Below are 12,041 nucleotides of genomic sequence, written 5' to 3' on the forward strand. Positions count from 1 at the left end.
CTTGTTCCTATTAAGGAATGGGTTCTAGGTCTGGCCCAGCTCTTCTGAGCAGCTTCACTCAAACCCTTATCACCCCACTGTCTGCATGAGTGCTAGAAGCTGTTCTCTCCCCCAGAACCACTTAGCTGCAAACTGTCCCTGTCTCTGTTTATCGGAGCAGAGCCTGGAAGGGGCTGGCAAGGACTAGGCAACAGATGGGAGCAGCCTGGGAGGTAAGGATTTAGGAAAGCCATTCTCGCCAGGGTTTTGGAGGGTGGGGGAGAGCAGCAGCCAGCCAGAACCATGTGCACGTTCTCCAGAGAGTGTACGTGTTTCCCCTGCCCTCATGATATGGCAGTGGGCTTGGGCTCTTTCCCCCGTGAAGGGGTGTGTGTCTGGTTTGTGCAGGAGAGTGAGCAGGAAGCAGGGCCCCCTGGACACGAAGGCTGCTAGTTCATACTGTGGTTGAATCAAGAGCTTGAAATTCCAGCCTCCTTGCCTCAGCCTGACTGGACGGGGATGGCTGCTCATTTTATTTAATGGTTACACAAGAAGGTCCTGCCTTTCCTTTATCTTTAACCTTGGGAATACTGGGGTGAGAATGTATGGCAGTCTCAAGCACAGGTTTTGGGTCAGGCCTGGATATGATTGCTTGCTCTAGCCCTGATTAGCTATTGGTAGCCATCTCCCTAACTTGCTTGAGCTCCTTGGTTCCGTGTGTGTGTGTGTGTGTGTGTGTGTGTGTGTGTGTGTGTGTGTGAGAGAGAGAGAGAGAGAGAGAGAGAGAGAGAGGAAAGAGAGAGAGACTGACTCTCCTTGAGTTGGAGTTCTGTGAGAATGAGTCCTCTTGGCCACAATAAAATGTTTTCTGGCCAGCACTTTGTTTCAGTGTTTCTAGGGCTTTCAGAACTGGAGGAAACCTTTTAGGATGATCCACTTCAGTGGTTCTCACTCGAGTGTCCATGAATGAAATACTGGGATTGCTTGGACTGCATACCAGGAAACAAAATGAGGTATGTGAGGTATTTTGTCCAGGACTTAGTTTATAGAGGAATCAAGGTTACTTATTTACCACCCTGCCTCCAGTATCTGACTTTGACGGATGGTAGTTTTGTAGGTTAAAGTGTATAAATGAAAAGCTTTAAAATATTTAATAACTCTTAAGGAGATTAACCACTGAAAGTAAGACTAGTGTCCATTAGTCATAACCCTGTGTGGCAGCATTCATTTGCATCATGGTTTAACCTTCAGACTCTGGAGCTGAGCTGCTTGGGTTTGAACTAGTGTGACCTTGGGCAAGTTCAGTCACCTCTCAGAGAGTATCTGCCTCATAGGATTGCTGGCGCCTGGCGGGTACCTAACTAAGTATTCAAAGAAAGCATATGTGCTCATAGAAAGCATCCTTTCTAATAGGTGACTTCAGATAAAGAGCACAGGAGATGTGCAGGTGGGCTAGGGGTGGATGTTGTGGCAGAGCCTCTGCGGAACACTGTGGGGTCCAGTGCAACGATATAGAGACTGTGGGACTGAGGCCGTGACACAGGATAGCGACGTGGGCTTCATAAATGGGAACCCAGTCTCAGGAATTTTGTGTGATATGCTTCCCACCCCCATCCCAGGCAGTCTGGATGTTGTGGTAAGAGGCTATTCAAGGAGGGACATGGTGTGGCAGTGTTAAAGAATGTTAAAATAACCTATAATCCTACCGCCCCGATGAAACCAGTTTTGTTTTCGTGTCGTATTTTATCTGGATTTTCACATAGTTTAAGCAGGGCCTCTGTGCTATTTTGTAATCCGTTTTCAGCTAACAAATACATTTTTCCTGTTTCTAACTTGCTTTCTAAATATTTTAATTGCAAAATAAAGAAGAAAGTTGTTTTCCGTTACACAGAACCAACTGAAGCGTTTTAGAAATTTCAAAACTGTTCAGTCCTTATTGGGGAGCACCAGGTGAAAGGCTAAGGTTGTTAGCATTTGGGATTTCTTCCTATTTCTGTTACTCATAAGAAAAATTCTGTGTTTCACAGTCAGAGTTGTATAACATCTTGCCCAGCTTTGGGGTAAGTTTTCTTACTCAAATTCTTTTTAAGCAATGTAACTTCCTGCTCAGAAAAGGACACGTATTGGTTTTATGTCTGTAATGGGAATATTTAGTCAGATATTCAGAGAGCTTTTTCCCACAGATATTTTTATGGGGGTCACTGTTTTGTCCTCCTTTCCATGAACTTTGGTTTGTAGTAAGAGTCTACCAAAAGCAGAGTTCTCATGAGAGGGACTGTGCCCAGGTCACAAATGAAAGATGACTTTTAAACTTCATGGAAAACTATAGTTGAGAATCTTGGTTTTCCCATCTTTTTTTCTCAGGTTGGAAGAAAATGTCCTTTAGCAAGTAGTGGGTAAGCGTTAGCCTGAGCTGCATGTTTGGGAATTTGGACAAGTAAGGCTGGCCCATTCTCAGAAGGGGGGCTGGGAGCTTCTAGGCACTCGCATTTCCTTTTCTTTGGAGAGTCTTAGTAATGATCAAATGTACCTTGGTACATTTGAGCTAACAAACAGAGTTTTCCTGTGCTTTGGGTTTTTTTCAGTCTTGAGCCAGCCCTCGTAACCTTGCTGTTGACCAGGGTCAGATTACAAGAATGTGGCTGTGCCTTGTAGAAAAAGGAGGAGATCCAAAGAGCCCTGGATTGGAAACCGAAAAACTGTATCCTCTCACCCTTGTCACTTAACTCTTACATAATATTTGGGCAGCTCAGTTAACCCTCTCTGAGCCTCCATTTTTCTCACTGTTAAGGCGCTGTCCTTTCAGCTTCCCTTAGGGGTGCAAATGGGAAATGGGAAGGAAAATGCCCTTGAGCAGATGTAAATAAAGTGAGGATGGTGTCCCTTTGAGAGCCGTAAAGCTCTGTCTTGCCCGAGGTGGTGGGAAGTCCTGTCTGGGTCTTGATCATGGAAATAAAAGCCTGAATTGCAGTGGATGAAGTTGGGTGGCAAGCCTGATGTATTCCTCCAAATATTCCCGAAAGAAGGATGGGTGCTTTTCGTGATAGAAACTTCAGAGCATCACTTCAGACAGTTATGGCTGGACTCCAGATAGCCATAACCCTGCCCCATAACCTGGATGTACAACCAGCTCATGCAGCTCATTTATCTGGGATCGTCTCCCATCTTATTCACTCTGAATCTTTCCCTAGGAAAATTAACTTAGAGGTTCACAACCTGCTATGTAAAGTACTGTGCTTTCCTTTTTTCTTCTTTAAACTGACTTCTTTTACTCTAGAAATTTCAGAAGTAGTCTACTGATACCCATATTCCTTTTCTGAGTTGAAAATGCCTGAGTTGAAAATGTAGTTCTGAGTTCTGAGTTGAAAATGTAGTTAGCTGCCCCATAGTGCGTGCTGTTTTTTTCTTGAGTACCTTCGAAATCTTTGTCCTCATTGTAGTCTTTCTCCATTCACCCTCATACTTTTCCTTATTGTCCTTCCTTCAAGCTGTTTACATGAAGTGCCCAAGATGTAGAGATCAGAGATACTGGGTCAAATGCTACTGTAGCTGTAGGAGAGTTATCCCAATTTAGAGAAAATTGCTTGTTTTTGAAAACTATTTTGTTTCAATTTAGAAGCCAAAAAAAAAAAAAAAAGGCAAAACAAAAAACAACCCTTAAAATTATGATTTATTTTCTAAAAAGATGGCAATTTCTTTAACTGTATGAGGTACCCATGCAAGTATATTCTAAGTGTCCATTTGAGTTCTCTTGTCCTTGCAAGTAAGGCCCAGAGTAAAGGGGTTTAGGTTGCCAAAGATGTGTTGGACTGAGACCTTCAGTTTGATCATTAGGTTTGCCCAAAAGCTCATTTTAAAGGAGTTAACCTGAGGAGGGTGTGGACTCTAGACCTGGGTATGGGTGTTTGAATTATTCAGGTTGTATGTGCCTTGGGGCCCTTTAAAACTGGAATTAAGGAGTAAGGAATGTCTTGTGGTTTTTTACTACGTTATCTGGAGGAAGTTTATTTAACAAGGCCCTTTCTTGGTAGCTCAGTGGTGGGGTTCTGGAGGGGTAGGCAGTGGTTCAGAAGGGAGGGGAGATTTGAAGTGGGATGGGGGCTGCTTATTGGGTGAGTTGGGGGCACCCACATAACTTGGTCACCTGCCATGTTTTCTAGATGTGCAAAAGCTTTAGAAGTATGGGGTAGGGGCCATTGTGTGTGTGTGTGTGTGTTTTAATATACTTTATTATTTTTTTTTTTTGAGAGAGAGAGAGAGAGAGAGGGGCAGAAGGAGAGAGAAAGAGAATCTTAAGTAGGCTCAATGCTCATTGGAGACCCAATGCGGGGTTTGATCTCACAAACCTGGGATCATGACCTGAGCCCAAATTAAGAGTTGGATACTCGACCTACTGAGCCACTCAGGCGCCCCCTGTTGTTTTTCTTAAACACCTTTTACTTCTTTGTCTATAATCAAAGCTGTTGAGCAGTGGTAAACAGAAGCAATTGGTATATGTACTGCCGAAGCGAGCACATAAACAGAAGCAATTAGATGAGGACCTACTAAACAGATTTTAAAAGACACAAAAGAACTTGTGAATTCCAACCCATCTCATCTGGGCTGTCCAGCATGTGATAGCTTCATAGCATTCTCAGCATAACAAATACTTTTACCTTGGGACTATCTGTTAGAACCCAGTAAACTTAAATATCTTCTTATATTAAAAAAAAAAATAGGGGCTCCTGGGTGGCTCGGTCAGTTAACTGTCTGCCTTTGGCTCAAGTCATGATCTCGCATGGTCTGTGAGTTCCAGCCCCACGTCGAGCTCTGTGCTGACAGCTCAGAGCCTGGAGCCTGCTTCAAATTTTATGTCTCCCTCTCTCTCTGCCCCTCCCCTGCTCATGCTCTCGCTCACTCGCTCTCTCAAAAATAAACACTAAAAATTAAAAAAAAATAATAAACACTATTCTTTGAAATAGGCACCCAGCTTTGTTTCTAGAGGTCAGAGGAGACTGACTAACTACCCTTTGATTTGGTGGCCTTGGAACCTGGTTGCCTTGGCTGGGATTCCAGCTCTGCCTGTAACAGTTACTTCTTTAAATCTGTTTCCTCAGGTATAAAATGGGAATAAAGGTAACCACACCTACTTCATAGATTCACTATATCAAGTAAGGTATTACACAGTGCCTGGGACACAGTGCTTCTTAGGAATTCTTTTCTAAGGATAGATTCTCAGTGATAGAATTAACCTGGTAAGAACATTCCTTGCAGTGTATTACCATTCCTATTTTTTTGGGTTGTCAAGTTTATGCTTCTTGTATAAGTCATCCATCACAGTAGTGCTCGAACTCTGGAGTTACATCCCTGTCAAATAAACTATTTTATTGCTCTTTCTTCTGTTGCCCACAGCCTGAAATCTATTCTTGGCCTTTGATATTTCACGAAAATGTCATTTTCATTTCCCTTTTTCGTTTTGCTATGAACAGCAGAGATCTTAAGTATGCAATTTGAGTTTTGACAAATGTGTACATCCATGAAACCCTCATCCAGGCCAAGATATACATACCACATTTCTATTCTCTGGAAAGTTCCTTCCTGCCCCATTCCAGTCAAAACCTCTATCTCTATCATTTTCAGGTTTTTAGATCCTAGGTTAATCTTGCCTTCTTGAACCTAACATATATGGAATTTGAGGTCTTCTTTAAAAAAACGAAAACAAAACAAAAAAAAAACCCTAACATTTCTTTGTTTGTTTATTTTAAGTAATCTCTGCACCAAACATGGGGCTCGAACTCACGACCCCAAGATCAAGAGTAGCATGCTCTACTGACTGAGCCAGCCAAGTGCCCCTGTGGTCTGTCTTTCATGCACAGTGTACTACTGTAGCTAGTAGTAGTTTTATTGCTGGGGGTTATTCCATTGTATGAAATACTACAGTTTGACAGTCCGTTCTTCTGTTGGTGGTATTTGGGTTGTCCTCAGTTTTTGGCCAGTAGGATAAAGCCAATATGAGTCTTGTCATTTTGTTTCTCTTAATACTCAGTCTCATCCAACTCCTAGCCCTGCAATCCTGGCCAAGCATCTTAATCTCTCTGCCTTGGTTTCCTCATCTATAAAAGTGTGGATTGAGAAACAATTCAGGGTTGGTATTACCATTTTCTAAAAAATGAAATGAAACAAAATAGAAAAAAATCTGTGAATTACACGGAAACTCACACATTGTAACACACATGAATACAGTTCTGTGTGTGAACTGGGTCACAATATAAAATGTATTTGTTATGAATTGTGAGTGAATCAGTTTGCAACACACTGGTTTGTATGTGTGTCCTTGTAAGCAAGGCAGTTGAACACCTGTGGGGTTACTTAGTAAATGTATATCTTTGCCTTCAGGTGTCTAAAACAGCCACTCTATTAACAGTCACGTACTGCTTGCTGTGGGCCAGCTACTGTTTCGAAAGCTTTTCATATGCAACCATTCTATGAAATGAGTTATTTTCCCCATTTTATAGATGGAGAAACTGAGACATCAGTTATACAACGTGCCCACAGTCACAGAGCTAGAATAGTAGGGCCATGATTTGAACCTAGGCAGTAGGAGCCTCGAATCTGTGTTCCAAACCACTATTCCAAAGAAGATAAAGACAAAGAGGCAAGTGACATGTCAGCAAATGCAAATTAATAAGTACCTAATTAATACAATGCTCCTCCTTTTTATTCCAGATATGAGAAATGAGTGTTGGACGTCGAAGAATAAAATTGTTGGGTATCCTGATGATGGTTAATGTCTTCATTTATTTGATTGTGGAAGTCTCCAAAAGCAGCAGCCAAGAAAAAAATGGAAAGGGGGAAGTAATAATACCCAAAGAAAAGTTCTGGAAGATATCTGACCCCCCTGTGGCATATTGGAACAGAGAACAAGAGAAGCTGAACAGGCGGTACAATCCCATTTTGAATATGTTGGCCAACCAGACGGGGGAAGTATACGGGTTTTCCAACATAAGCCATCTAAATTTTTGTGAACCTGACCTGAGGGTCATGTCAGTCGTTTCAGGTTTCAGCAATTTGCCAGACAGATTTAAAGACTTTCTACTGTATCTGAGATGTCGAAATTATTCACTACTTATAGATCAACCGGATAAATGTGCAAAGAAACCCTTCTTGTTACTGGCTATAAAGTCCCTCATTCCACATTTTGCTAGAAGGCAAGCAATTCGGGAATCTTGGGGCAGAGAAACCAACGTGGGGAACCAAACTGTAGTGCGAGTCTTCTTACTGGGTCAGACCCCGCCAGAGGACAACCACCCGGACCTGTCAGATATGTTGAAATTCGAGAGTGAGAAGCACCAAGACATTCTTATGTGGAACTACAGAGACACTTTCTTCAACTTGTCCCTGAAAGAAGTGCTCTTTCTCAGGTGGGTGAGCACTTCCTGCCCAAATGCCGAGTTCGTTTTCAAGGGCGATGATGATGTTTTTGTGAACACGCATCACATCCTGAATTACTTGAATAGCTTATCCAAGAACAAAGCCAAAGATTTGTTTATAGGTGACGTGATCCACAATGCTGGACCTCATCGGGATAAGAAACTGAAGTACTACATCCCAGAAGTTGTTTACACTGGTGTCTATCCGCCTTATGCAGGGGGAGGTGGATTCCTCTACTCTGGCCACCTGGCCCTGAGGCTGTACAATATAACCGACCGGGTCCTTCTCTACCCCATTGATGATGTTTATACTGGAATGTGCCTTCAGAAACTCGGCCTCGTTCCAGAGAAACACAAAGGTTTCAAGACATTTGATATAGAAGAGAAAAACAAGAATAACATTTGTTCCTATGTAGATTTGATGTTAGTACATAGTAGAAAACCTCAAGAGATGATTGATATCTGGTCTCGGTTGCAAGATGCTCATTTAAATTGCTGAAATAGATAAAAACTAAGTTTTGCATAGAAAGACATATCTTGAATAGTTCCCATGTTGTGTTCTTTCACATTAGGGGTAATACCTATGTTAAACCATCAGAACTGCCTTCATTAGTAGTATCCATTTGAGGGCCTTTATACCCTCTGGTGTGGTACTTTCTGAAGAGGGAAAGCAGAAGATTGTTAACTTTTCACAGAGGATATGCTGGGAAATTGGTTCCAGTACTTCCTATGGCTAGTGGCCATTGTTTCCTAATTTGCCTTCCTTCTTAGCTGAAATCATTTATGTTTCTGGAATTTCCGGGTTTAGGTTATTTATGTTTTGCCCTCGTATGAGAGAGAGTATTCTTACTTTCCATTATAATGACTGAATTATCTGCAACTTAGGTGTTTATAGACATGCAGGCTACAAAGACCTCGTTATACATGATTCGGTGGTTTTTGTTAAATGCAGTTCCATTTATTTTCATGAAATTTGGATGAATTTTTAAAATCGGCTACAGAAATTAACTTCTGTCAAAATTTCCTGCCACCCCAACAGTATTTTCTTGTTTTAGTAGGTCAGTTAATTTTGCAAAATGAGAATCACTGTGTGACATTTATCCGGTTTACCTTGTTACATGGTCTTATGACCGTACTAAAGAGAAAGCTTAACAGTCCTGATATTTGGTTTGCTGGGTGGTACCGTGATAATTCTCTAATTTTAGTATTTGAAGATCATGAGTATGATTCCATAATGGCCATCAAAAGATTGAATTGACCCTGGCAGCCATATTGTGCTTAGGAATTTTCGATGTGGACCAGGAAGGCATTTGTAATTTCTGAACTTCAAGTGAAAAGATTGAAATTGCAGACCTTCTCGTGAACGGATTGTCAGTTTAAAACTCCGGGATTCTATTCTTGCCATATTTCCACATGTCACATATACAAAATTATTCTGAGTAGTGACTGCTTCCCTGTCTCCGTGTAGAAGTGCCTGTGTTTTTATTTATTGTTCAGATCAAAGACCAAAACATTTTCTTAAATATATTTTGTGTAATATTTTATTTGTATACAGTGTTGTTGATGAAATATTTAACTAGAGCATGATATTTTAAGTGTTAAGGTGTAACATATGTTAAATAAAGCTAACTGTTATTTTTGAATTTTAAAATTTGGCTTTTTTGGGGGGAGGGGTCTGTGAACTACTAGAGTTGATAAAATTCTGCCAAACTGTTGCTTACATATACTATCTTGTAACATGCTTTCTTGAAATATTTTTGTGTTTATAGAAATGATGCTTCTTACCAGATGTGATCCTGGGGATTGTAAGATGATGGAAATAAAGTCACTGTATTTTTACTTGTCTTGTGTCATGTGTAATAATCTATGATCTCTTCTGTTTCCTGTATTTGATTACATTTTCCCAAAAGAGACCATTTTTTTTTCCACCCAGAAACTATTAATAGCAATATTGACCTATAAGTTTTTCTCTGTCTCAAGGGGTCCTCTGTCTTTGCGTTTAAAATTCTTAAAAGTGTTGGGGCACCTGGGTGGCTCAGTCGGTTGAGCATCCGACTTTGGCTCAGGTCATGATCTCGTGGTTGACGAGCTCGAGCCCCATGTTGGGCTCTGTGCTGACAGCTCAGAGTCCGGAGCCTGCTTCAGATTCTGTGTCTCTCTCTCTCTGCCCTTCCCCCGCTCATGCTCTGTCTCTGTCTCAAAAATAAAATAAACATTAAAAAATTTTTCTTTAATTCTTAAAATTACTGGGGCACCTTGGTGGCTCAGTCAGTTAAGCATCTGACTCTTGATTTTGGCTCAGGTCATAGTCTCGTGGTTCGTGGGATCGAGCACCATGTTGGGTTCTGTGCTGACAGTGCAGGGCCTGCTTGGCATTCTCTCTCTCTTCTCCTCTCATTCTCTGTTCCTCCCTTGCTGTCTCTGTCTCTCTTTAGGTACATAAACAAACTTGAAGAAAATGTAAAAAATTCTTAAAAGTGCTTTCCCATTTAGAGTCTTGAAAGAGGAGTATCAGTATTTATTTATGCTTCCATTTGTGGTGAGTAGAGAGAATTTAGGACAAAAGCAGCAACTTTTTAATTTTTTTGAGTATAGTTGTTACACAATGTTAGGTTCGTTTCAGGTGTAACTTAGTGATTAAATTTCTCCTTACATTACGTTCTGCTCACCCTGAGTGTAGCTTCCATTTACCACCATGCAACACTATTACAATAGCATCCACTATATTCCCCGTGCTGTACTTTTATCTCCAGGAATTTTATTCATTCCATAATTGGAAGCCTGTATCTCCCACTCCCATTCCCTCATCTTGTTTCTCTTCCCACCCCCTTTCCTCTGGCAACCATCAGTTTGTTCTCTGTGTTCATGGTCTATTTCTGCTTTTCGTTTATTCATTTGTTTTTTAGATTCTACGTATAAGTAAAATGACATGCTATTTGTTTTTCTTTGACTCATTTCACTTACCGTTATATTCTCTAGGTCCATCTATCTTGTCACAAATGGCAAGATCTCATTGTGTTTTATGGCCGAGTAATATTCCACTGTGTATATACCACATCTTCTTTATCCATTAATCTATGCATGGCCCCTTGAATTGCTTCCATATCTTAACTGTTGTAAATAATGCTGCAGTAAGCATAGGGGTGTGTAGATATTTTTGAATTCGTGTTTTTATTTTCTGTAGGTAAATACCAGTAGTGGAATTATATAGATCATACAGTATTTGTATTTGTAATTTTTGGAGGAATCTCGTATACATGTATGCATGTACCAATTTGCATTCCCATCAATGATGCATGAAGATTCCTTTTTCTCTGCATCCTTGTCAACACTTGTTATTGTCATTTTGATTCTAGCCAATGAAGTGATACCTCATTCTGGTTTTGGTTTGCATTTCCCTAATGATGACACTGAGATACTGAGCATCTTTTCATGTGTCTTTTGGCCATCTGTGGGTCTTCCTTGGAAAAATGTCCATTCGTGTTCTCTGCCCATTTTTAATTGGATTATTTTTTTCGTGTTATGGAAGTTCTCTCTCTATATATATATTTTTAAATTTTTTTAATGTTTATTTTTGAGACCGAGAGAGACAGAGCATGAACGGAGAAGGGTAGAGAAAGAGAGAGAGACACAGAATCCGAAGCAGGCTCCAGGCTCTGAGCTGTCAGCACGGAGCCTGATGTGGGGCTTGAACTCACGAGCTGTGAGATCATGATCTGAGCTGAAGTCGGACACCCAACCGACAGAGCCACCCAGGCGCCCCTCTCTCTCTATTTTGGATTCTAACCGTTTTCTGATTATATCATGTGCAAATGTTTTCTCTTATTTAGTAGGTTGCCTTTTTTGTTTTGTTGATGGTTTCTTTTGCTTCTTATTTTGGTGTAGCCTCTATAGTTAGTTTTTGATTTGTTTCGCTTGCCTGAAGAGACATATTAGAAAAATGTTGCTACGGCAGATGTCAAAGAAATTATCTATATTTTCTTCTGGGAGTTTTATGGTTTCAGATCTCACATTTAGGTCTGTAATCCATTTTGAGTTTAATTTTTGTGTGTGTGGTGTAAGAAAGTGGTCCAGTTTCAGTCTTTTACATGTAGCTGTCCAGTTTTCCCAACACCATTTATTGAAGAGACTTATCCTTTCTCCATTGTATATTCTTGTCTCTAAAGCAGCATCTTAAAGATGTATTATCCTACCCCATGTCTATTTGGGGGTTTGTGTCCTTTTTTTAGCAACAGGATATACTGGGTTTTAAACCTTTACATGTTGCCTTTAGCTCTATCATGGCACCAACCGATCTTTGAGTTCACGAAACCCTCTCTTGGTGCCGACGAGATGGATTCTCCCCTGAACCTCCACCTCATGGATGTAAGCATCACCGTCTAATTCACTCTTTGAGAACTACTCACCTGAGCTCTAGCAGAAATGTGTTTGGACCTTTTTCACGGCTACTCCCAAGTCATGTCGATTCTAAGTTTGAAGTTCAAGGCTGAATGAACATTGCCAGGGTTTAAATTTCAACGAACCCAAGCAGGTGTTAAAAGGGAAAGGATGAAGGAGACATCCCTGGCCCTGGTTTCCTTTCTTTAGTTGGTCAAGGGAGAACGGAACAGAAGGGCAGGAAGGGAATACTCTGAGTCACTTGGAAATTGAATC

The 12,041-nt window shown here is 40.9% G+C and overlaps 1 protein-coding gene across 5 annotated transcripts in view; it reads left to right on the plus strand.

The window, feature by feature from the left end:
- B3GNT2 (UDP-GlcNAc:betaGal beta-1,3-N-acetylglucosaminyltransferase 2) overlaps window positions 1–12,041 on the plus strand; it is a 191,221-nt gene that overhangs the window by 18,416 nt on the left and 160,764 nt on the right. For 3 of the 5 annotated variants that reach the window (XM_053200650.1, XM_027072380.2, XM_027072381.2), the window contains one exon: window positions 6,685–9,227. The exons of 1 other annotated variant lie outside the window; for it this stretch is intronic. In XM_053200650.1, the coding sequence (XP_053056625.1) occupies window positions 6,694–7,887 (1,194 nt within the window). In that variant the 5' untranslated portion in view covers window positions 6,685–6,693 and the 3' untranslated portion in view covers window positions 7,888–9,227. Of the gene's footprint in view, window positions 1–868; window positions 993–6,684; window positions 9,228–12,041 lie in introns of those variants that run through there. One more of the 5 variants, XM_053200651.1, reaches the window with a different exon arrangement.

This window comes from Acinonyx jubatus, chromosome A3 (assembly GCF_027475565.1).
Source record: "Acinonyx jubatus isolate Ajub_Pintada_27869175 chromosome A3, VMU_Ajub_asm_v1.0, whole genome shotgun sequence".
NCBI classification, from domain to species: Eukaryota; Metazoa; Chordata; class Mammalia; order Carnivora; family Felidae; genus Acinonyx; species Acinonyx jubatus.